We start from the raw sequence: 26,796 nt of genomic DNA, 5'->3' as shown, positions 1-26,796 counted from the left end.
ACACGACATTTAGATATAATAGAACAAATATAAAAAACATCTATAAATATAAACAATCACGACAGAGAAACTTAAAATCTGTGGAGGAGGAGGGGGGGTAACAATACAGTACAGCGAGTGTTGAGAACAGTGCATTCAAACTGAAAAACACACATTAATAGGTATATAGAGGATATCCAGGTAGAAATGTCTATCTGACCAACAGTGGTAATACAAGTCGTCTATAACAGAAATGTGTAACAGTACAGTAACTCACAAACACTGACTCCCAAACCAAATGACGTGGAATGAACAAAAGCTGACGTTTTTTGTCGTTTTTCTTTTTTCTCTGATGTGTTTTTCACTCACACACAAATCACTGCCAGTGTCCCGGGTCAGCAGGAGGTCCTCGGGGTGTTGCCCTCCTCTCTCTCCTCCTCCTCCCCCGCAGGGTGAGCCACAGTGGGTGAGGGGGGGGGGGTCTAGGCCATGACCTCCTCCAGCGCCGACAGGAAACCCTTCTCCGTCAGGTGAGCTTTCAGGGAGTTGAAGATGTGGAGCTGCTGGTCGATGCGCAGCGCCAGGAGCTGCTGGATCACCTTGCTGGGGTCCGGGCCCCTGAGAGGAGAGGGGAGATAATTAGGGAGGGAAATTACTAAGATTAGAATCATCAAATCTCACCATCGATCCCAAATAAATTGATGGGCGGTAAACAAATAAATACGAAAAATATGAACATAGCCTTTAAGTTTATTTATTTATTTTTATTAAATATACTATTTTGTAAGTTCTTTCCCACTATGACTATGTATGTCATTAAGTATGGTATTCCTGTCATGCTATGTTCTGTCTTTGTTATCTCTTGTTGGCTGTTCTGTTTGTCTTCTATGTTGAAAAGAAGTCTGTACCATTGCTAACACTTGTATGCTTCTTCTCAATGAAAATATTTGAAACAAAAAATATGAACATGTTAAACTTGAGGACTCCTTTTCTGAGGGTTCAAGCTGGAACCACGTGCTTTATCTGCTTTGAGTTCATTTATAAATAGTGCTGGAGCTTGACTACATAGCATTTGTACAGTCTGATCTACATCGTAAACTCAATATGAAGTTACATTTAAAATCTATTTGTTAAGTAATCATGAAGTCTCAAAGGCACCCTTCAGCGATATTGACCAATACTGAAAAGTCTCAAACTAAATTCAGTTTTCATACTTTAGTTTCATGTTTGTATATGTATTCAGTGTCAGAGGAAGACATACAACAACTCAAGATACAGAGATAACTCTTTAATGGTTATTAGCAAGCTAGCTAATTTAATGATTCAACCGACAGTTTGCTTTCTTCAAGAAATAAAATGCTTTCTCTAACAGTCGGAAATAAAATAAATAACCTCTAACTTTGATGATGAATTTCTTCACTCTCACTGTACATTGCTAATTAGGTTATACAACATATGAACAAACCATAGCTGTGTGTTTACCTGATGAAGCTGGCAATGTAGACGTTAACAAATGTGGCCATGAGGTACTGGCAGTCGAACCGGTCCATAATGCCACGTGACCCGGGATCGTGTTGGCAAAATTCTGGAAGAACAGACAACAGTACATGTGATCAGACTGCTGCTATGAATATAATATAAATGGAGCAAAGACAACAGCCATTAAAAGGGATAGTTGGATTGTTTTGAAGTAAACAAACGTGTCAGAAATCCCTACTTTGATCTTGAAGCCTCTCTTGAAGCCGCTGGCGAAGAATCCTCCGAAGGGTCCCATGATGGAGGCGAAGGAGGAGAGAGCGATACTGTGGATCTGGAACGGATACAGACACACCGTGGTCTGCAGCGACAAGGAACATGTGTCAGACTGAAACAGAGACCAGCAGTTTAGTCAAACTAAACTAGTTACTAGGCTAAAATAGGACTTGCATCCCCAGGCTTTTAGTATCAAAATCAAACCTGGCTGTGAAAAATATAATGAGGTTGAAACGTATGATAAAAACCTGGTGTTAAACGAGACTCTAGAAACAAGGTAGGTCTAGGTTGCGCCACAAATACATTCTTCTACAAATATTATGGATCCATCTTGTTTTTTGGCATACTGGATTTGCAATAAAGTGATTTTATTGTTTCATAGTTACATTCATGTTTATATGACTTGTGATGCCAGAAAACAGGAAGGACAGATGAAGGTCAGGGAGTCTTACCCAGTGAAGGACTCCAGGATGGAGGGCAGGGTGTAGTCCTGCAGCTGGAAAAGCTCTGACGGCTCACAGTCCACCTGGAACCGGTTGGAGTCGTTGTTGAACTCCACCGGGCAGACGAAGTAACGCCAGCTGGACATTACGTAGGAGAGCTGGGTGAGAACAAGCTTCAAACACTATCACAGTTTCTTTCTTGTTAATTTACAACTGAGGCTTTCTTAGTAACAATAACAGTGCAGAACATGGATTGACTGGATCGTGCTGTTCATCCTATGTAATCTATATGTAAAGACAAAGGTCTAAATATGTAAGATAATGCTGTGAAATAATCTCAATAATTGGCAGCAAAAATTTAATTTTTTTTTTATTGGAATAAAAGGATACATGTTGAGATAGGAAGTTCTAATATCTTAAGAGAAGAGCTTGAATATTAAAAATACAAACTCTGTTGGCTCCTTCCTGTCTTTCTATCCCTGATACTTTTCAGAAACCAAAGGCTCTATACGGACTATCTTCTGGTTCTCCTCTGGATCTCTTGTCTCTGTCCAGTGAATTACACTTGTGTTAATGGAGCAGGTAAAGCATATAATATAACAGAGATTTCAGCACTATCGGAGCACGAAGTGGAAGCTTGGATGAAACACAGCAGACTTCTAAACAATGAACAACTTAGAAGAAATAAAGTTGGGTTTTATGTGTTCTAATATTGCAATGCAAACCCATGATGTAATGACAGTAATATAGAATAATCTAGTCATTGAATGCTCATTTCAATACATTTAATCAAACAAAACATAAACATATTGGACATGGCCTCAAGACTGTAACCTCTCCACATTCTGTTGAAATAGTCAATTACGAGCCATATCTTACACATTGCTGTTTTGAATCATTATCATGTGGATGACAGTTGAACTGGAAGATGCAACATTTATGCCATCTGCTGGAAAGAAGACGTATCGCTCTGTGTGCGTCGTTTGGACAACAAAAACAGAGTGAAGCTCTCATTTCATAAACAATCTTTCAGTACAGACACTGTCCTGCAGAGGGCACACAACCCAACAGCACGTTTTTGGTCTCGAGTCACTTTACAAAACCTTTTGCATTAAGACACTTAGAATAGCTGGTCCATTGTAAAGGTCAGTCCACCTTAAATGAGCAGTGGGTGATCAGCAGGTGAAAGGCAGGACACGGGAACTTGGTCCTGAGGAGAAGTAACGATTATTAAACAAGAAATAGTCGAGTCAAGGGGTCGAATAAATGAACATTTGTGATTATTAGCGAATCGGTTGCAGGTGGGTGAAATCAGGCGTAGGGAGTAACGTATTACATGTAACGGCATTAGGTCATCAGGATACAAAATAGGAAAATGTATTCCCTTACGGTTACAGAAGCAAACACATCAGATAACAGGTACATTTATGTAAAACAGGGCTCATTAACAGGATAGCAATGATACAAAACATTTAGAAATAAAGAACAATACATCAAATCATCCTATATCTCTATATGGAAACTTGGAGCCCTCAATCTAAAATAAAATTGTTCATCAACAGTCAGTGGTTAACGTATGAATCAGAAAAGCAGTATGACAAAAACATTAAACATATGTCCACTTCTGTTGATAAAGATGGAGTTCATTTAAGTCTTATATGAACGTTGTGCAGCAATGTTAATCCAATTACAGATAATCTGTAAAATGCGGAATATCGGCCTCGATAATCGGCCAGGCCGATAATCGGTCAAACCCAAACCCCCAAATCCAGTCAGACAGATTTCTCTCATGTGTGAACTGTCATAAGACTTATTCATTGTCCTCTCCATCAGCTTCTGTTTCCATGTGTTCAGCTGAGCTGCTGATTGGAGGCTCTGCATCTCCGTTATCCTCAGTTTGAATTTCATTAAGCTGTGAGGACTGATGACCAACACACTTGTGTCTTTTTAAATTACTACGCCATTTAAATCTTTTGTCACAAACATTGCAGCTGTATATTTTCTCTCCTGTGTGGACTCTCATGTGTTCCTTTAAATGTCCATTCTGTGAAAAAGCTTTCTTACAGACTGAGCAGCTGTGTGGTTTCTCTCCTGTGTGGACTCTCATGTGTCCATTTACATTTCTTTTTGCTGCAAAAGATTTCTCACAAACTGAGCAGCTGTATGGTTTCTCTCCAGTGTGGATTCTCATGTGTGCCTTTATATGTCCACTCTGTGAAAAAGATTTCTCACAAACTGAGCAGTTGAATGGTTTCTCTCCTGTGTGGACTCTCATGTGTTCCTTTACATTTCTATTGTGTGTAAAAGCTTTCTTACAGACTGAGCAGCTGTGTCGTTTCTCTCCTGTGTGGATTATCATGTGTGCCTTTAAATTTCCACTCTGTGAAAAAGCTTTCTTACAGACTGAGCAGCTGAATGGTTTCTTTCCAGCACTACGTCGTGGATCACTGACAGATTCTTGTCTATTTTTCAGTGAGTTTGAGCCTGACGCAGGTTCTCTGGTCTCCTTCCAATCAGCACTGACTTCAGTGTCAGGTTCAGAAGAGTCTCCAGTGTCGTCCTCAGTCTTTGGTTGTAAACTGCTCTCTGGATCTGAGTTCCTGGCTGGTTCTGGTCCTCGACAGTCATCTCCATCAGCTTCTGTTTCCATGTGTTCAGTTTGTCTTTGATGAGGCTGAGAGGACTGAGGTTTCTCTTTATCATCTTCACTCTTCACAGGGTCAGGAGTGAATGTGGACTTGGTGATATCAGCCTCCTCTAGCTCCTGAAGCTGATCTCCCTCCTGTTCCTGCTTAATGTGTGGGGGGGGCTCTGGGTCCTCCTGGTCCAGACTGGTGCTCCACTCCTGCTGGTCAGGGAGAACCTCTTCTTTAACCACCACCAGCAGCTGGACATCTGCAGGAAACAGGAAACACAGTCAGAAAAAACTGTTAACCTGTTAAACCCGAGCCTGTTTTTCAGGTTTCAGGCTCGAAAATGACATTCCCAGAACAAATGACCATATCTTCCATTCTAAAAGGGTTACATTAATAATCTTTTTTCTCAAAGCAATGATAAACCTGTGAGTTGGATGTAGAAAAGTCAGAATCAATATAGATTTTTTTGGTCGATTTTGATGATTGACATCTCTTGTTAACCGCTAGAGCCAATGGAATCGAGGGAAAGTTCCACATACCAACACACACGTTACCAATAAGGAGTGAGAGTGACATGTAGCAAAAACCGGAAGCTGCACTAACCTCTGGTGGCTACCATTAGCAGCTAATATGTATTCTCTGATTTTTGCATAAAAATGGAATTATGGATTATCAATAATTTTTTCAAAGTGACAGACACATTGAATTAACCTATGGATTAACCTTCAGCCGCGTTTTTCCTCGTATTAATGCCATTGAACACAACTTTTGATCAGAATAACAGCTAAAGGTGATCATATCTCCGTGTTTTGCTACCTAAAGCTATGTTGTGTGTTGTCTGTATTTGCTTCCCCTGTCGCGAGTTCTAATCGCTCAGTGATGATACTTATATATTTCTATAATCTGTGGAATCTCAGGATGTTATCTTAGCTTGTTTGTGCGGATCCAATAAGTATATCGATCGGTATAGCTTTTTCTGTGCTAAGTGCATTAGCATGTTTTTGCTCAGGGCTCATTTAGACCCTTCTTGTGAGACTTGTGTTTTGTTTCGGTAAAAATGGTTCATATCATCAGTTAGCTGAGTTTCTTCCCGTTAGGAGGGTTAGTGACACATTAATAGTTTTTTTAATATTAAGAAGCCCTGAGACAGTGTCTTTGGGGCTTAACAGGTTAATAAACAATGAACCACGGCACTCTGGAGAAAAGTATAAGGTTGGAGAAGTCCTTATTTAATTTAATTCGTATGATTAAAAGCAACACGATCATCGACCGACGCACTCCCCCATTGTTGTTGTTGTAGTGAGCGCCGTAACGCCGTTGGGGAGAAAATCAGCGACATAAACGGTGACGTCATGACGCAGCAGCGGCAGCACCAGTTGGGCTCTGGGCGGTGTGAACAAAACGGGGGCTGAAAAGAAAAACCGGTTCCGAACCATTAAAGCTCTATCACGGAGCTAGAACGGGAATCACGTTCGTGTGAAAGCCCTATGGGTGAGACGCAGAGAAGGTGAGCGGATGGTTTCTGCATGAGTGGTTCCCACATCATTCTGCTGTAGCCAACAAAATATAAATCATATTCTGGATGTTTTAACACTTTTTTGTTTACTAGATAATTATTTTATAGTTTTGATGTCTTGTAAATAAATAAAAAACTTCAAATGAGAAGATGTGTCCAAACTTTTTGTATATATATATATATATAACATTACATTGCATTTAGCTGACGCTTTTATCCAAAGCGACTTACAATAAGTACATTCGACCAGGAAGACACCACCTTGAAGAAAACAGAATCATAAAGTACATCAGGTTTTTATACATATATTAATTTTGGTAGGTTTGCTCTTCCGTAAAATAAATTATAATTATTATAATAAAGTACATTTGTCTAATAATACTTGCATACATTTTAAATAAGATATGAATGCAGTACTTTAAAGGTCCCATGTCATGGCCATTTCCACTGATCATAATTCCATTGTTGAGGTCTACTAGAATAGATTTATACTGTGCAATTTTCCAAACTCACATTGGTTTCGCATACAGCATCTCTGTAAAGTATGTGTATTCAGCAGTATTCACTCTCTCCACTAAACGGCTTGTTGCAGCCCTTGCCCCCCCCCCTCCCTGTGAGCCCAGTGTGCTCCGATTGGTCGGGACCAGTCGGGACTTTGTGAATCGCGCTGAGCTCCATGAAGGTGTGATTTCCTTGTTTAGCGATACACAGCGAAACACAGCCAAACTCATCCTGAGCACACACAAAGTCACAGCCGAAGTAAAAACAATAAGTGTGGCTTGATATTGAGTAAGAAAAAGGTTGATAAACGCTGTGAGAATGGGTCTGCAGAGAGAATTTCACCGCGATCCCAACTGTCTGTTATCAGCCTGCAAGCAAGTCCGTGGATTGGTCAATTTGGACCAATCAGCGGGGGCTTAACGTAAAGGCTCCGCCGACGTAACGTAACGGCTCCACGGATTGGTCCATTTCGTTCTGGGTACGGATGACATCATGCGTACCCGGAAGAATCAAATGGACAATGACGTATCACCAACGAGGCGTTTTGGGGAGGTATTTTCTGTGTTAGAGTTTTACTCGCTACAGGGTGTACTTTAAGAGTTTTGACTCTGCACACCGTTTACATGCATAAAAACCTTCATAACACACAAGGAGACGGGTAATAACCGGAAAAGCATGAAATGGGACCTTTAAGTTGTAATGGAGTATTTTCACAGTGTGGTGTTTGTACTTTTACTTCAGGATCTACTATCTGCAGCAAGTGCTGATAAAGGGTCTAAAGCAGGGATAGCCAACACGGTGCCAGCGGGCACTTAGTCGCCCGCAGGGGCAACGTGAGTCGCCCGCCGGGCATGTTCTAAATAGCTCACCAAGCAAATCCAAAATGTATAAAATATACAAAACAAAAAAGGAAATGTAATCAAAAGAATCTACCCTATGCATAAACAAAACCTAAATCATAGAGAACTCTATCTACTTACTACAAGTCTATATCTATCTAACACCCCTCCTCCCCCACCCCCACAATGAATATCGACCAATCACGTTCTTGCTTGATTTGCGGGACCAGCGTTGCAGTCGGGAAGAAAAGCAATGTGGCACCTCCCGCTTCATAAGTAGTTTGACCGTGATTATCCTTCTGGCAGATTCTACACAACACATCAGTCCCATTGTTGTATCTTGTGATCAATAATTGTATGTCCAAATCATAGGAGTAGGTTTAACTGAGGTTACCTATTGTAATCCCAGCTTCTATGAGTAAATGGCGCAGCCCTCTAAGGCTATCGTTATTTGGTAATCCCCCTGCGCCCCCGCGCAGCACTGAAAACTTGTAGTCCACGCCCACCCGCAAGGTGGGCCCCACCCTCGGGCATCCTTCCGGTATAAATAGGAAGGAGGCCCGGCAATCTGCTTCCATACAAAATAACTTTTCTTCAGCTATTCGTAGAGCCAGTGGGGCCCAGCACTTAGAGGGCTGCGCCATTTAGTCATAGAAGCTGGGTTACAGTAGGTAACCTCAGTTCTATTTCATATATGGCTTAGCCCTCTAAGGCTATCGCTATTGGGTTAAGGGCGAAGCATGATGTAGTCTGCGCCCCACTGGGTCTGCCCGGCACTAGAAGCACAGACACACCTGCTCGATAACACCCCCTGCCTGTTGTGCCATGCGTAATGGCGCATCACCGTCCCTGGAACATAGCAAAACATGCCTATCTTCCCGACGGGGTGAAGGCTGGGAACAATACATACCAGCCGCTGTGAGAAAGTAGAGACGAAGGTCCCACCTTGCCCAGCGATCATAGAGGGGGAACAGCAGCTCTCTGCGTGTCAGACAGGTAGGAGAGTGCCCAGCTGGATCCCTGACGTCACTCACTCTGACCAGGCACTCCGCACAAAGTGTGTCAGAGGAAAAAGGAACATCCCTCCTATAAGAGGGGAAAAGGGCAGCTCTCCGCATGCCGAGAGGCAGGAGAGAGGCGCACAGCTGGCTCCCTGACGTCACTCACTCCGACAGGACACCCAGTACAGGGTGAGTCAGAGAGGAATGGGAGACATCCCTCAAATAAAAATGAATAAATGAACAGGGGGAAGACCAAGATATACAATTCCAAAAGTATGGAAATACAATTCCAAAAGTATGGAAGTCTGCTTATGTCTTGCCTTTACTGAAAGGAGGGGAGGCCACCTTATTAAACAATTATAGACCCATCTCTAAATTGTCAGTTCTGGCTAAGGTTCTTGAACGCCTAGTGAGTGAACCGGTAAAGGAGTTTTTATGTACAAATGACATCCTGTCTAAACATCAGTCAGGCTTCAGAAAGAAACACAGCACCATCACTGCCACAATGAAAGTGGTGAATGACATTACTAGTATTTTAGATAATAAGCAGAGTTGTGCAGCTCTGTTTATTGACCTTTCCAAAGCGTTTGACACCGTTGATCATCTCATCTTAAAGCAGAGGCTACTCAGTATTGGCATATCCAGCCTTGCAGTGGGGTGGTTTGTGAACTACCTCTCTGAAAGGTCCCAATGTGTTCATTTTGATGGACTGTCTTCTGAGTGGTTAAACATTTCTAATGGTGTACCACAAGGTTCTGTTTTAGGACCACTTTTATTCTCCATATATATTAACAGCGTAGGTGATAATGTGGATGAAGCTACTTTACATTTTTATGCGGATGATACTGTGATGTATTGTGCAGGTCCCACCATTAAGGAGGCTGTTGTTAAATTACAGGCTGTTTTTAACATTATTCAGACTCAGTTCTCTGAACTAAAGCTTCTTTTAAATGTGGATAAAACCAAGGTAATGCTCTTTTCTAAAGCTAAAAAGACACCAGAGCCTGTTTTAGATATTGTAACTACGCAAGGAACAAAACTTGAAGTTGTTGCCTGTTACAAATACCTTGGTATCTGGCTTGATGATTGTCTCTCTTTTAAACTTCATGTCAATAACCTGCTAAAAAAACTGAGGGTTAGGCTAGGGTTCTTTTTCAGAAACAAGTCCTGTTTCTCGCTTGAGGCCAGGAAAAGGCTAGTCACTGTGACCTTTTTACCTGTGCTGGACTATGGGGATCTGGTCTATATGAATGCACCTGCCAATTGCCTGGTCAAGTTAGATGCTGCGTATCACAGTGCACTGAGATTTGTGACAAACTGTAAAGCATTAACCCATCACTGTACCCTGTATGCAAGGGCTGGTTTGCTTTCACTAACTGTACGGAGGCTCAGTCACTGGTACATTTTTATATACAAAGCCATGCTAGGGAAACTTCCATCCTATATCTGCTCCCTGATCTCACCGAGAATTGTAAGTGGCTATTGCCTGAGATCGAATGCTGTGGTTTTATTAAATGTGCCAACTGCTAGGACTGTCTTAGGGAAGACAGCTTTTAGATGCGCAGCTCCTCTGTCTTGGAATAGTCTGCAAATTAAATGGAAACTGAACAATCTGGTGCCACTAAATGTTTTTAAAGCTCGGTTGGATGCTAGTCAATCGGAAGCTATTGGTACCTGCTTATGTGGATAATTTTGTAAATGATGCTGGATGATGTCCTTTTGTTGTTCTGTTTATGCTTTTATGTTTCATGTGGAACTACTTGAACAGGTCTCCCTTGGAAAAGAGATCAATGATCTCAATGGGATTTATCTGTATAAATAAAGGTTTGAAATGAAATGAAATGAAAATGCAACAGTGAAAATATCGTCCACTGACATTCCTCCGTGCAAAGCCGTGGAGGAGGAAATTCCTCTGGTGGAGTGCGCATTGATGTTCTCCGGGGGCTCCACCCCAGAGGAGACATATGCCTGCAACACAGCCTCACACAGCCAGTGTGACAGCCGTTGTGCAGACAGAGGCTGCCCGATCGAGCGCTCTCTATAGTGCACAAACAGGCGCTGAGAACGGCGCCAGGCCGCCGTGCGCGCCACATAGCAAGACAGCGCGCGCACAGGACAGAGGAGATGAGACGTGGCTTCTTCCTCCGACCTGTAAGGAGGGAGGAATAAGCCAGCCATGGTGATCACTCTTGACCTAAAAGAGTTGTGATGACCTTAGGCATGAAGCCGGGTTAGGGCGTAAAACAGCTGAACTGCCATCTCCTTGGATCCGGAGATCTGACGGAGCCACAGATGCCCCTTTCACACCAACGCGTTTTCAGCTCCGGCTCGGAGCTGGAGCCTGAAAAGTGCCGGGTTTTCCTGTTCACACCGCAGCGGCGCCGGCTCTTAGCTCCGGAATCCGCTTCATTTCCAGCTCCAAAAAATTGTCGGTCCAGAGGCAAGAGCTTTGGAGCTAAGAGGCGATGTCGCTTACGTCTCTCTTACGTCGAGGCGTGCAGGAAACTAAACCCACCTCCCCTGATCATGGGTCGACTGTTATGCCTGCCTACAAGCAGTAGTACTTATAAACACACTTTATAAAGTCAGGCAACACTAACCAGGCTTCGTGTGATTCTGTTTATTTGTACCTTACTTTGACCATCCGTTCACTGTTATCGATCATTGTGGAGAGAGGCAGACGTGTTGTTTTGTATTATTGCAGCTATCGGATGCAAGTAGTCAGTTTAGCTTCGGTTGCTATGCCAACATCACCCGTTTTATACCAGAGAAACTTTCATAACAGCGTTGTGATCCAAACAGTGTCAATTCAGACGGACACACATTCACTTAGGCTAAGGGGAACTGGGGATATGCATCAGCTGCTTGTGTGAGTCGGACAGTGAATACTTTAGAGCGGCCGCTGCAGTGTGAGCTAACCGGGAGCTAACGGGAGAATAAACTCCCGTGGAAGAGCAGCACTGCAGCGGCGGTAAATGCTGCAGAAACACATTAATAAACAATGAACCACGGCACTCTGGAGCAAAGTATAAGGTTGGAGAAGTCGTTATTCAATTTATTCTGGCTTCGTGTGATTAAAAGCAATACGATCATCGACCCGACGCAGTTGTTGTTGTGAGCTGCCGTTGGGGAGCAAATCAGCGATGTAAACGGTGACGTCATGACGCAGCAGGGGCAGCTCTGGGGCGCCAGTGGGCGGTGTGCACAGAGCGGGAGCTGAAAAGGGAAACCGGAGCTGAACCAGAAAAGCTCCCGCTCGGAGCTAGAAACTGAAAAGCGCTGGTGTGAAAGCCGCATTAGCTCCGGAATCCGGTTCACTTCCAGCTCCAAAAAATTGTCGGTCTAGAGGCAAGAGCTTCGGAGCTAAGAGGCGGCGTCGCTTACGTCTCTCTTACGTTGAGGCGGGGGCGGGGGCATGGGCGGGATCAACCTCCTGAACAACAACAGTTCCAAGTAAAGTTCCAAGTAAAGTAGTCCCTTGTAAGGTCGTCCGATGCCTTCCATTTCGTTTCGTAAGAGGATAACCAAAGAGAACAGCGCTTCAATACAATCGGCCATTGTAGGGCTGGGCGATTTGGCCTAAAAATAAAATCTCGATTTTTTTATTTTCTAACTAATGGACAATTTTCGATTTAAACCTCGATTTGTTTCTGTTTTTTTCTAAACAAACCAGACCAAGGCAAAATGTAAATACATATTTTCTTTATTAACACAATACAAATAAATGAGATTACCAAGTAGTGAAGCCTATGTGAACAAATCAGTTGTTGAAGAATAAAAAAAATTAAATAAAAACAGCACCACGGCACTTGGTTGTCATTAATGTGCAAAGATTTTTTTTAAATCAAACTGCAAAAAAAATCTCTTGTAGGCCATCACTGAAAAAACTTGTAAAATGAAATACAACAAATAATAAATAATGATAATGAAATGAATAATAAAAAAATACCCTCAAACAAAATAACATCCCTTTAACTTTCTAGGAAGTTGTTTTTCTACAGACCTTACACAGAACAGTTGTTTGTTCTATGTATGACCGCTTGTACCCGAACCACTTCCATACAACTGAAGTAGCACCTTTTTTAGGAATGAGTTCTTCATCTGTGTTCGTGGACATTTTTATGGTACGTCTGTCGGTGAAGCGGTGAATGTGATTGTAGTAGGCTATGTGACTACCCGATCTGCAGCTCTGCACATGTGCACAGTGTTATAAATTAAAATCAATGTTTTTGATGGCATAAAGTACCTTAAACATACCGTCAGTTTAAATGCTGTTTCATACTGAAAAAACAGAAGTTCTCGTGCGCAATTGTTAAGCTTTTATTCTGAAAATCCTTCATCTCCGGTTAGCATTTAGCATGTGGCTAATATACCATTTACTATAGAGGTGAATTTAGTAGCGATATGACACGGAGTGTTGCACACCGAAACCTACTGATTTCAACACTACAACTACTGTATAGACGTCGAGATATTATTATTGCTGAATATTAAATGAAGGTACAGTTTATTTGAATAAGTTTGTTTACAGACGTGGGTAGCATGAGACAACAACCGGAACTACCAGAAATGAAACCAGCCGTGAAGTTTTTCCTGTATTGAGTATTGATTACAGCGTTCAAAACCATATTAAATGAAAAGTCATGAAAGAGATAAGGAGGAGAAAAGGCGTGTTTAGTTCTATCATTCTATGTAATGTACAATGTCTGAGTCCTCTGTTATGCTCAACAACGAACAACGAACACAGCATAACAACAGCAGACCGGGCAGAGCTGCAGACCGGGGAGTCACAGGCAATGTGGCTGAGTTTTGTGCGCGTTCTGGAAAGTGAGAGAGTAAGCTACTACGGAGTCCCTTAAAGCAAAACAAATCTGCGGAGTCTAGAAATGTTTTAAAATCGCGACTTTTTGGTTCAGCCATTTCACAAACCGTAGGAAAGTAAAAATGCAAATTAATAGTGAAAACCGAAAAAATCGCCCAGCCCTAGGCCATTGTTGTTGTTGTCGATGTGAGGGATTTACGCGCGGTTTGGATTTTATGAAGCAGGCACGTAAACGGTGACGTCATGGCGCAGCAGCTCTGGGCGGTGTGAACAGAGTGGGAGCAGAAAAGGGAAACCTGAGCTGAACCAGAAAAGCTCCCGCTCGGAGCGAGAAAGGGAAAAGCGCTGGTGTGAAAGCCGCAAGAGAGAGCAGACAAATCACTCACCCTTCTCGCTGCTGTTAGAGCCAAAAGTAGTACTACTTTGGCTGAACAGTTTAAGGGGAACCTGATCAGGTTCAAATGAGGCTTTGCTTTAGTGCGCGTAACACCAGAGCCAAATCCCACTGAGGCGCCAGTGTGCGTGACACAGGTCTGAGTCTCCATACAACGGCTGCAGCGCTCTGCGAGCCCCTCTGTTAATTTCGCGGGAATATACATTGCTCTGATGGAGAGAACGTGTGTGCGCGCCCAGAACAGCAGCCGCCTGGCTGCGTTCAGAAGATGCGCAGATCGTACTCCTCCCTGGAGATTGAGGTAGGCTGCTTCCAGAGCCGTGGCCTGTTGTCTGTGCAAATCAACACGTTTGATTGTACAGCAACGGGGCGACTCCCCCATTCTTTTCCGAGATTTAGAAAAATAGCGGGGGTAAAAACCGCGCAAGACACTGTTCCTGGGATGACAGGAGTGTTTCTTGTATCCCATGGAACTGCTGGGGGGAGAGGCTTCTCTGTGATGTGCCGTAATGGTCATCATAGTGACGAGGCATGCCATCGCCGCCGCTGCCTGTGAGGCAAAAGGGCTGCGAGGGAGTTTCCACACGCTGCATTTCACTCAGTCTCTCATCATGAGGCGCATACACGCCCAAAAGGATGAGAGGTGTGTGTATGCTGTCCACACGAGGCATTATAATGGTGCTCGTGGATTTATTATGACCGTGTGTAGGAGGCATATCTGGGACAGCGGAATGCCACGAGCTCTGCAGTTTATAAACGTAAAAAACAGCAGGCTTCTGCAGCGAATGAACCACCTCTGGATCATCACGTGACCAGCTGACGCCAACGCCGAGCAGCTGCGTCACGGAGAGGGCTGTGTGGGTTGTGACATCCCGGAGGAAAGTTGTCAGTTCCTCCACTCGCTGCCGCGAGAGCCGCGCTCTGCTGCTGGTTGAGTTTAAATCCACTATCAGATAAATGATTGTCTGAGAGGGAAGAGGACAGCTTTTCTTCCAATTCATTATGAAACCCAGGCTTTGACAGATGCGATACGAATGTATCGTCTGTAAAGCGACTTCCTCCCTGGAGCGAGCCGGCAAATCGCAGGTCGTCCAGAGGAAAACACACTCTCATCCCTCTTCTGTGTAGTGGCTCCAGCCTTTTATAAACAAAAAATGCGAGGAGCCAGGAAATATTCAAACGCTATTTCCTGTGTTTCGGGATGGGTACGTGGAAGTATGCATTCCTTCAGGTGGAAGTGAACCAGTCGTCCTGGTGAACACATTCCAGCACCTGATTTTCTTCCCCTTGAGGAACCCTGGAAATAGCCTCTTTCAACAGGAGTTCCTGCAGCTCCGATTGGAGCGCAAGACATAGCTTCTGGGAGGACAGGAGTGTTTCCTGTAGTGCTGGGGGGAAACGATTATTTCGAAAACGATTAATCGGGCGATTATTTGATCGATTAGTCGACTAATCTAACGATTATTTTTCTGTTGTTCAATTAATAAAAAACGTAATGTAAAAACTAATTTTTTCACGATACTGTGTCTCAGGGGATCTTAATATTTAACAAACTATTAATGTGTTATACCAGATTAACGGCAATAATCTCAGCTAACTGACGATACATCATCCGGCTCTCATCATGAGGCGCGTACACGCTCAGGGGATGGATGGAGGTGTGTGCAGTGCTGTCCACACGAGGCGTTACGGTGCTCATTGGTTTATTATGACCGTGTGTACGAGGCGTATCTCGGACAGAGGAATGCCGCGAGCTCTAAAACCGGCAGGCTTCTGCCGCGAGCGCTGACGCCGTCGCGCTGCGGGCGCTGCCGCTGGGGGCGCTGCCGCTGGGGGCGCTGCCGCTGGGGGCACTGAGCCTGGAATACTGCTCATTCCCCCGTTCTGGCTTATCTGCTGTAATGGTCGTCATGGTGACGAGCCACGCCATTGCCCTCGCCGCCCGTGAGGCAAAAGGGCTGCGAGGAAGCCTCCACATGCTGCGTCACTCCGGCTGTCATCATGAGGCGTGTACACGCTCAGGGGATGAGTGGAGGTGTGCGCAGTGCTGTCCACATGAGGTGTTATAACGGCGCTCATGGGTTATTATGACCGTGTGTAGGAGGCGTATCTCGGACAGAGGAATGCCGCGAGCTCTGCAGGTTATTAACCGATAGGTTAAAACCAGCAGGCTTCTGCAGGGAGCCCTGATGTCTAATTAATCAACAGATTAGTGGCAGCTGGCTTAATTACCAGCTCTGCTTCCTCGGAGGCTCTCGCGGAGCAGACCAGGAGCGGGGGAGCCTCACTCTCCTTTGACTCGCCGCCGGGAGACCTTGTCTCGCCCCTGCAGCCACCGAAGGGCGAGTCTGATGCCGAGGCGGTTGCTGTGGGCGTCTCTCCGCTTGCGGCCTCCTGTGGCCGGCGTGGACGCCGCAGCTGCTGCGGGCGTTGGTGCTGCTGTGGGCGCTCAGCAGGCTGGAGCCAGCTATACATGCTGGCGAATGCCATCCGAGAGCCACATGAGGGACCAGGGTATATGCAGGAATCCTGAAGTAAAATGTAATACCTTTGAAGACCTTTTTTAAGACCCTTTTCATACATTTTAAGACCTCATCGCAACTTCGCGTTCTAACCGGTTACATTGGCGACACACTTTACCTCACATTTACTATATTGATTGTAAGATAGCACAACTAAACAGAGTGCAGACAGATTACTGAAGCCTCCTCTCCACATGAACTTCAACCTCTCTGTGAAGGTCAGGTTTAATGCAGTATGCTGCTTTGTTGCTTCTGTACTCTTTCATTCCAGTAAACTCCTCAGAAACCATAAGAAACCAGTATTTGACCAATAAACAAAACAATTGACAAAACTTTGAACTATATTAAACTTTGGTGAGCTTCAGTGGGGTAATGCCATATAGGAGCTCCCTCACAAATACCCAGGGGTTAAATTGGGCTGGGGCTGTCCGGGGCTAAGCCCGGCACATAGGATGATGCTCTGACGTCATCACCCTCACACATTTGTCATACGTTTACAAAAAACGATATATATATGTTAAGACTTTTCTCGTTCTTAATATAGACTATATTTAGGGTTGATATGTGTTGACCTTACTTTAAAATAGCAGATCTCTGTGACCGGATATAGTTTGGCTTAGACCCCGGCCCCACGAGGACGCATACAGTAAAACGCATACGCAAACGCAAAAAAGGATTCCGTTCACACGCAATCGATTCGTTAACGTGTCCGCACTAGACCGCTGGAAATGCTGGAAATGCTGTAGTACATATGCCAGGCCTGTAAGTGGCGCTGCTGCCGCCACAAAATACACCAAAAGCAGCGAAGAAGATCCCGGAGCATGGTTGTCCTGTTTATTCTCCGCGGTGGATGGCGTGTTCTCCTGCTGTATATCTCTCAGGTAGTCCACCAGCAGATAACTCTTTCTCCCCCCCCCCCCACAGAGCGGAGCAAGGCAACGAAACTTAAAATAAGAAGCAGCATTTTATGGCACGCTATGCATGGGGCCACCTTGAGGGGGTTTCCCGACATGTTGTTTCAGTAAATTAAAGGGTGTTTCATGTTGTCGTTGCTGTGGACCTTCTTAATACCTTGGAAAATTGCTGCGAGGGGGCGCAGGGGGATTACCCAATAGCGATAGCCTTAGAGGGCGAAGCCATATACGAAATAGAACTGGTTTTACTTTGGTAACATGCTACCGGGACTTCCTCATGGGAGCATGTACAACAGGCTCTTTTAATACCAAGAGTGAGTTTGCCCCCTGCTGGACAAATGCAATGACATGTAATAATAACACAAGGTAAGATACCACATTTCCCCCCCTTTAAGCTAACAATACTCCCGTTACTCAACATTTCGAGGTACTGACATAAACCATTTCACTTTCAAAGATTAACATTCTAAACATTTCCTTAAAGTGAGAACAGAGAACTATGCTGCTCTATTAATGGAACATCTCTTTATCTATTTAACAAAGTCTTTCAGGTATACAGGTGGTTGTCTCTCGCGCTCTGAACATCTCACCACGGGTGTAGCAGGCAAGTCCGGCGGAACCGGAGTACACAGAACCACTGGCTCACTTGCAGGAGGTCCTTCTTGCTTGATTGTCACTGGAACGACAGTGTCTCTGTTGGGAGTCCAGCACCGGCTCTAAGGGCACGGTGTCTGTCAATCTGGCTCTTACTTGATCCACATGCTTCCAAATGCAAACTTAATTGACCTCCAAATGCAAACTTAATTTATTTAGACAAATGATGTGAAATGTTAGACAAAGTTTGTGATCTTGACAGAGAGATTTATTTTATCGGAGATTTAAATATTGACTGGACTATATTGCACTGTGCCCTTAAAAACAAGCTGCAGACAATAATTAATACATGTAACTTGGTACAAATGGTGACTAAACCTACTAGGATATGCATAAAGAAAGATGGGTCAAAAAGTGCAACTTATCATGAGAAAGACAAAGGTGCCAAAAGCTGGACCAAAAGTAATTGTGAGGAGATCAATGAAATATTTTAGTGAAGAGTCATTTATACAGGATGTTCAAAAAATATGTTGGAAACATGTTTTTGAGAAAGTCGATCCATATGATGCTCTTGATGTCTTTAATTTGTTATTCAAGCAGGTGATTGATAAATATGCTCCACTTAGAAAACAGACTGTAAGGAACTTTAGAGCACCCTGGTTAGATGAGGAATTAAGGGATTTAATGAAACAAAGAGATGATGCAAAAAATGTAGCTCTCTCATCAAGTTATGAGTCAGATGGGCAAATGTATAGAAGGTTAAGGAATTATGTTACAGCATTAAATACAAATAAAAAACAGTTGTATTATGGAAATAATATTAAAGAGATAAAGGATGACAAGAAAAAAACTGTGGAGTTTAGTGAATGGCATGATGGGCCGTAAGCCAAAATCCACCTCAACATATCTTGAGGTGGATGGGACATTTTTGACAAAACCAGTACAAATTGCTCATCATCTGAATGATTATTTTCTTGATAAAGTAAAACATTTGAGGATAAATATGAATCAAACTATAAATAGTAACTCCACATTTCTAATAAAGGATTTAATTATGAAAAATAAGAAGTGTACATTTAAAATAAAAAAAGTGACAATTACAAATGTTGAATGTCTACTAGGTAAATGTAATGATAAACCACCAGGAGTGGATAATTTAGTTGGTACATTTCTTAGATATGTTGCTAATTTTGTTGCAGAGCCTATCTGTCATATTATAGATTTGAGTATTGATAAATGTATTTGCCCACAGGCATGGAAAATAGCAAACATTATTCCACTTCCAAAAAATCCAGCTGAACCATTTTCTGGTACAAAGAGCCATCCAATAAGTTTGTTTGTTTGTTTGTAGCCTTTATTTAACCAGGTGAAAGCCCCTTGAGATCAAAAGATCTCTTCTTCAGGGTGACCTGCAGGACATTAGTTACACATGTAACATAAAAACAACAGAACAACAATAAGGATGACATACAACATAATGTACAGGGTACAGTTTACAAAACTCTATTCACAGTGACAGGTACCATGAGTATCAAACAGCATGTCACCCAGCCGAGTTTCAAAGTGATGCAGGGGAACCAAAGTGCTCAGTTTTAAACAGGTTTGCAGACTGTTCCAAGTTAGTGGAGCTGCACATCTAAAAGCTTTCTTCCCTAAGACAGTCCTAGCACTTGGCACATTTAATAAAACAACATCATGAGATCTCAGGCAATACGTACTTTCAATTCGTCGAGAGATCAGAGAGCAGATATAAAAAGGTAGTTTACCCAACATGGCTTTAGAAATGAACATGTACCAGTGATTGAGCCTCCGTACAGTTAGTGAAGGCAGACCTGCCTTGGCATACAGGGTACAGTGATGAGTAAGTGCTTTACAGTTAGTAACAAATCTCAGGGCACTGTGATACGCAGCATCTAACTTTTCCAGGCAATTGGCAGGTGCATTCATATATATCAAATCACCATAGTCCAGCACAGGTAAAAAGGTCACAGTGACTAGCCTTTTCCTGGCCTCAAATGAGAAACAGGACTTGTTCCTGTAGAAGAAACCTAGCCTAACCCTCAGTTTTGTAAGCAGGTTATTGACATGAGGTTTAAAAGAGAGACAATCATCAAGCCAGATACCAAGGTATTTGTAACAGGCAACAACTTCAAGTTTTGTTCCTTGCGTAGTTACAATATCAAAAACAGAATCTGGTGTCTTTTTAGCTTTTGAAAAGAGCATTACCTTGGTTTGATCCACATTTAAAAGAAGCTTTAATTCAGAGAGCTGAGTCTGAATAGTGTTAAAAACAGCCTGTAATTTAACAACAGCCTCCTTAATGGAGGGACCTGCACAGTACATCACAGTATCATCCGCATAAAAATGTAAAGTAGCTTCATCCACATTATCACCTACGCTGTTAATATATATGGAGAATAAAAGTGGTCCTAAAACAGAACCTTGTGGTACACCATTAGTGATGTTTAACCACTCAGAAGACAGCCCATCAAAGTGAACACATTGGGACCTTTCAGAGAGGTAGTTCACAAACCACCCCACTGCAATGCTGGATATGCCAATACTGAGTAGCCTCTGCTTTAAAATGCGATGATCAACGGTGTCAAACGCTTTGGAAAGGTCAATAAACAGAGCTGCACAACTCTGCTTATTATCTAAAATACTAGTAATGTCATTTACCACTTTCATTGTGGCAGTGATGGTGCTGTGTTTCTTTCTGAATCCTGACTGATGCTTAGACAGGATATCATTTATACATAAAAACTTCTTTACTTGTTCACTCACAAGTCATTCGAGCACCTTAGTCAGAACTGACAACTTAGAGATTGGCCTATAGTGAAGGCAAGACATAAGCAGATTTCCATACTTTTGGAATTGTATTTTTGCTGAGGGAGAGGTTAAAAAGAGTAGTAAGAGGAAGAGCAATAAAATCTACAGCTATCTTTAAAAACAAAGGTTCTAAGTTGTCCGGGCCAGCCGGTTTCCTAGGATCTAGCTTAGATAAGGCTTCATGAACAACATTGACAGTAAAAGGAGTAAAACTGAAAGGGTTTTCCAGACCACATTGTTCAGAGTCACGGATTGGGGTGTTCACAGAAGCAGAGTTAGTCACAGAATCAAACATAGAACCGCAGGACACAAAATGCTCATTAAAGCAATTTAGCATAGTAGCCCTGTCCGATATAGAGCCAGATGCTGTGGTAAGGCACGGAGGTAGCTCATTACGGATCTCACCGGTGGATATCGATTTTATTGCTTTCCAACATTTCCTAGGATTATTTAGGTTTTCTGTGGTAACTGACAAATAGTACTTCGACTTTGCACTTTTGACATGTGAAGTGAAGCTATTTCTTAGCTGCCTAAAACGCAGCCATTCTACCTCTGAGCCTGATTGCCTAGCCTTTGCCCAGGCCTTGTTTCTCTCATGAAGGAGACTAGACAGCTCAGCAGAAAACCAAGGATTGTCTCGTCCCTTTACTCTAAATGTACGCAGGGGTGCATGTCCATGATCTCCATAAAACCAAGATAAAAATAAGACCATGCGGTTTCCACATCAGCACACAGATCGATTTTACCCCAATCAAAATCAAACAGATCATGCACAAAACCCTGCTCAACAAAATGTTTTTTGTCTCTCTTAATGATAATGCGAGGTTTAACCTTTTGGACCTTAGTGTCCCTAATTGTGGCTACAACACAGTGATCGCTCAGATCATTTGCAAATACTCCCACAGATGAATATTTATGGGGAACATTAGTTAAAATGAGATCAATTAGGGAGGATTTATTAGGGGACTTAATATTTGGGCGAGTAGGACTGTCAACAATCTGAGTAACATTCAAAGAGATACAAAGGTTTTTAAAATCCTCTGACACTGCAGTTAACCAGTCCCAGTTTAAATCTCCAAGTAGCACTATTTCCTTGTAGTCTAGTTGTGATAAAAGATTTGCTAGTGAAGACAAGGAGTCTTTGCCAGCTGAGGGGGGTCTGTAACAACTCACCACCATGACCTGTTGACCCTTTGCCACTTCTATATTTATGGCTAAAAATTCTAATTGTTTACTGATCGATTTGGAAACTAATGTGGTTACACTCAGTGGTGTAGTGGAGATTTGTTTACTGGGGGGACGCTATTTTAATTAGGTAATCCCAAACAATGCCACACAAGTGCGCACGCGTGCAGTGCACTCACAAAACGGGCAGACAGGTCCACAGAAACTAACGGTATGCTTTGTCCCACTTTTGTTACTATGCAAAAAGCAGACGGCGCTGCGCTCAACACACACACAGATTCAAAACCATGGACACACTGGCACATAAATTACATAAACAATGTATAGGCCTAAATTGCATAAACTAGTATTGCAACTAAGCAGACCTCTCTCTCTCTCAATCTATTTAAAACTCATAACAAACAAACAAAATTCCCAAAGTTGTCCTGAAATTAACTTATTAAATAAACGAAACGAAAAATATAGCCTATTTATGCAAACAACTGAATCTGGATTTGAAATTAATCTGATTAGGCCTAGCCTACATTGCAAATAAGCAGACAGCGCCACACACACACACACACACACACACACACACACACACACACACACACACACACACACACACACACACACACACACACACACACACACACACACACACACACACACACACACACACACACACACACACACACACACACACACACACACACACACACACACACACACACACACACACACACACACACACACACACACACACACACACACACACACACACACACACACACACACACACACACACAGTGTTTTGAAGACTGATAAATCCAAAATGGATGAACAAACTTTGCAGCCCAGTTTCCCAGCTTTGCAGTCTATCCACGGGTAGGCCTATGCCTCTTGTTTTCTCCGCCACATCTCCTCCGTCCATGCATCTGGGAAAGGTGAGTTTGAGCTAGCTAGGGGAACGTTGCTATAGTTAACGTTAGTGCTAGCATTATCCACGTCTTTAGGCAGCTCTTCTGATGATGTAGTACTAGTAGCAGCTTCACTTGTAGCTTCGGTGCTGCTAGCCTCTTTCTTCTTGTGAATTATATTCTTTTTAGAAAAGAAGTCAAGTAAAAAATGTTTGCCTACCATTATAGAGCTTTTTCTTTAGCGTTCTTGAGGGAAAGAACTGCCGCAAAATCGGCGGGCGGCGAGCTGGCTCTCCCCAGTGGGTGTGTCACTGACACACCCCCAGCTCTCCGCAGGGGCACGAGCGTGATGACTAATCATAATTATTTAAGGAAATCGTTTTTTTTTGTATTATAATTACTGTGAAATGTATTATGTTTTTGTCATTATTACAACAAATACACACTTGCAACTGATAACACTGGCAATGATTTTATATTTATTAGACTTAAAAAAAAGATCATGCTCCAAATAAGTGGGGGTACGGCGTACCCCTGCGTCCAACTCCCACTACACCACTGGTTACACTGAACTTATTCTTAACATAAATGGCAACGCCGGTCGGTACGATACACATTAAAACCATTTAAGGCAATGTCAGAGGCCAAAATAGACTTGTTTAGCCATGTTTCTGATAATACAATGACGTCAGCGTCAGTCGATTTTGCCCCGATACGGACAAAATCTAGTTTACCTAACAGACTGCGCACATTCAAGTGGATGAAACCCAACCCAGACCTAGCTTTAAAATCAGCAGGAGTAGCGATCTGACTATTACTACTGGGCGGACCAGGGTTAGGTTGTACATTTCCTGACAGTAATAACAACAACAAAAACCAGGCATCTTTTCCTCTTAAATGACACACATACATTGTCATCTAATTTAGAAACACCGGAAAAGTCTGCGAGAGTGTGATTAGAGCTTAAGAAGCAGTCCTGAAGAACCATCATTGCAGGAAAATAAAAAAGACAAACATATTTTGTCGAGCAGATTGACTGTGACAAGGCACCCGGTAATTGTTTGAGCAACACATCTGAACCTTTGCAGGGGATGCCCACTGCGGGTGGCAGAACAGACCTGAATCCAGTAGTCTTCTCAGAATGACTAGAGATCTTCTCATAGTCCAAAACAGTTAACAGGCACAGCAGAATCCCGATATGGGCCATTTCCCATTATTACCAGCATTAGCAAAGACAATGGAGAGAATAATTTTCAATCAAATACAAAAATACTTTGAAGGTAACAAACTTAATACTGTGTATCAACATGCTTACAGACCTGGCCATTCCACATGCACCGCTTTAACACAAATGACAGATGACTGGATGGGTGAACTAGATAATAGGAAGTTAGTGGGTGCAGTACTACTCGATTTTAGTTCTGCTTTTGATGTCATTGACCATTCTTTGTTGTTACACAAGCTGGAACAATATGGTTTTCATTTTGAAACGCTGAAGTGGTTAGAAAGTTACCTGACAAATCGAAGTCAAACTGGTTTTTTTTAATGGAAGTCTCTCAAAGATGAAAACAGTCACTTGTGGAGTACCTCAGGGTAGTTGTTTGGGACCACTTTTATTTTCTATTTTTACAAATTACCTACCATTAGTGTTAGAAAAAGCTAAAATTGTAATGTATGCAGATGACTCCATAATATATTATGCAGCATCAACTACAAGAGAGTTGACAAATGTTATGAATAAAGATCTACTACTGATATCAGAGTGGGTCATAAATAATAAATTGGTACTTAATGCGGGAAAAACAAAATCGTTATTAATAGGATCAAATCATCAGTTAAAAGGTGAACCAAAATTGCAACTACATTTAAACCATATTGAAATTGAACAGGTCAAGGAGACAAAATTGCTAGGTATAACCCTGGATCATAAATTATCTTGGTCTAAACAAATTGATAATGTTGTATGTAAAATGGGAAGGGGTGTGTCACTTGTAAAAATAATTGTAAAATATTTGCCTATGGATGTCAGTAGACAAGTTTTGGATGCTTTGGTTCTGTCGCAGCTTGATTATTGTTTGGTTATATGGTCTAGTGCTGCTGAAAAAGATTTAAACAAACTACAAGTAGCACAAAATAAGGCAGCACGATGTGCACTCCAGTGCTCCTACAGAACCAGAGTCACTGAAATGCTGGAGACAATGAAATGGTTAACCGTCAGACAGAAGTCAACTTATATTTTATTAAATGTTGTCAGAAATATTACAGTGACTCACTCACCAGATATTATCACAAAGGTTTATAGCGCAATATGCACAACATAACTATCAAACACGACATACAATAGAAGGAAGGTTTGTATTACCCAAATCTAAATCAAATATGGGACAGAAAACAGTCATGTACAGAGCCATGTTCAGCTGGAACTCTTTACCGGTTCACATCATTCAGGAACATTCTCAAGTACATTTCAAAAGGTTGCTAAAAAATTATTTACGTATTACAAAGTAAATTTGAACTGTGCCTGTGGCTATGTATGCATATATTATTATGTACACTTATTTGCATTTGCTTTTGTTTGGCCTTAGGGTGGCGATAATTGGATGACCATTTTAGTTTTCACTTCATTTCACTGTAAATTGCATGAAATTATGAGCCGTTTTGATTTGTTTTAATTTTGTTGTATGTTTATGTATGTTTTGAGTGTGTGAGGACCCCAGGAAGAATAGCCAATGCTCATGCTAGTGCTAATGGGGATCATAATAAAGACAATGCTGCTTCACGACTTGACCACTTCCAATGATCACTGTATATGACACTGGACCTGATGAGCTCTCGATGACCGCAGGGATCCATTTAGGTCCATAAGAGTAGTTTCTGATGAACACTTTATCTCCACGTGAGAAACTTCTCAGTTTCCGGTTTGTGTCATGGGACTGTTTCTGTTTTAGCTGCACTCTTGTTTTCACATCTGGCAGGAGCAGGTCAAATGCAGATCTGAGTATCCTTGACATCATCAACTCTGCAGACGACAGGCCTGTGGTCGCGTGAGGTGTGATGCGGTAACTGAACAGAAACCGTGACAGTCTAGTTTGCAATAGCTTACTTTATCTATTTAATAGATAAAGTAAGAAATCATTCCAATGTGTACTATAGGACAGTACAAAAAACTAAAAACAGTTTAAAAGAGGAGTGATTAGTAAAATATGCATAAATAAAAAAGAAAGAATGCTAACTATGTAACATAAGATAAGAATAAACAAGTTTAAATGATTTGTTATTGGTTGTGATCACATTCTAAAGATGTTTGGATTATTGAAAAGTATACAGCTCCCTTTCATCTGAGTGTTGAGAGCTGTATCCACAAATTCATGTTGTGCTCAAAGTGCACCAGATTGATGCATTTCACTTCAACATTTAAAAAAAAATCTTCCCAGGGGTGCATGACCCCGGACCCCCCTGGGGGATGTGAGGCCCCCCCAAATAAAGCAGGTTAAAATAATTAAATTGAATACATTTTCTTTTAGTAAACACTGAAAACGGGTCCCACAGACCCAAACAGCACACACAAGTTAAAGGTAAGCATATAATAATGTTAAAATGTGCTAAATATATACAACAACAACAACAACAACAAAAGAGGAGTACAAGTAGCTCACGACTTGTTTTATATTTTGAAAGTAGCCCTCATCCTAAAAAAGGTTGGTGACCCCTGGTCTAAAGTGTTATTATTAATGTGATAATAAAGTGTTACTGAAGAGTTTAAAGTGTTAATTAAGAGTAAAGGGAACCGACCTGCTCTGTGTATCCGAAGCTGAGGCTGTAAAACAGCGTCCAGTAGTTTCTGGAGTCTCTCGTTCTCCTCTTTGGAAAGAAACAGCTCCTCCTCGTACTCTGCTATCGTTTTTTCAAACAGAGCAAATATCTCTTCAGCAGCAGCAGTGAGTCGCTGCTTCTTCAACGACATCAGCAT

The 26,796-nt window shown here is 42.3% G+C and overlaps 1 protein-coding gene across 1 annotated transcript; it reads right to left on the bottom strand.

Moving 5' to 3' along the window:
• Positions 1–2,583: 2,583 nt before the first annotated feature.
• LOC117452245 (zinc finger protein 79-like) lies at positions 2,584–26,796 on the bottom strand. The gene is made up of 2 exons (XM_071204312.1): positions 26,619–26,796; positions 2,584–5,069 (listed from the first exon to the last, which is right to left on the bottom strand). Exons 1-2 carry the CDS (start codon positions 26,794–26,796, stop codon positions 3,985–3,987), a joined length of 1,263 nt encoding a protein of 420 aa, XP_071060413.1. The 3' UTR covers positions 2,584–3,984.

This window comes from Pseudochaenichthys georgianus, chromosome 9, assembly GCF_902827115.2.
Source record: "Pseudochaenichthys georgianus chromosome 9, fPseGeo1.2, whole genome shotgun sequence".
Taxonomy (NCBI): domain Eukaryota; kingdom Metazoa; phylum Chordata; class Actinopteri; order Perciformes; family Channichthyidae; genus Pseudochaenichthys; species Pseudochaenichthys georgianus.
The sequence above is the reverse complement of the archived record's forward strand: the minus strand, read 5'-3'. Positions and strand labels throughout refer to the sequence as shown.

Bases quoted from the DNA above. Each gene is read 5' to 3' on its own strand.
- LOC117452245 (XM_071204312.1), bottom strand. From the start codon at position 26,796: ATGCTGATGTCGTTGAAGAAGCAGCGACTCACTGCTGCTGCTGAAGAG. The intron at 5,070-26,618 runs GTCGGTTCCCTT...TGTTTCCTGCAG, and splicing joins GCTTCGGATACACAGAGCAG to ATGTCCAGCTGCTGGTGGTG.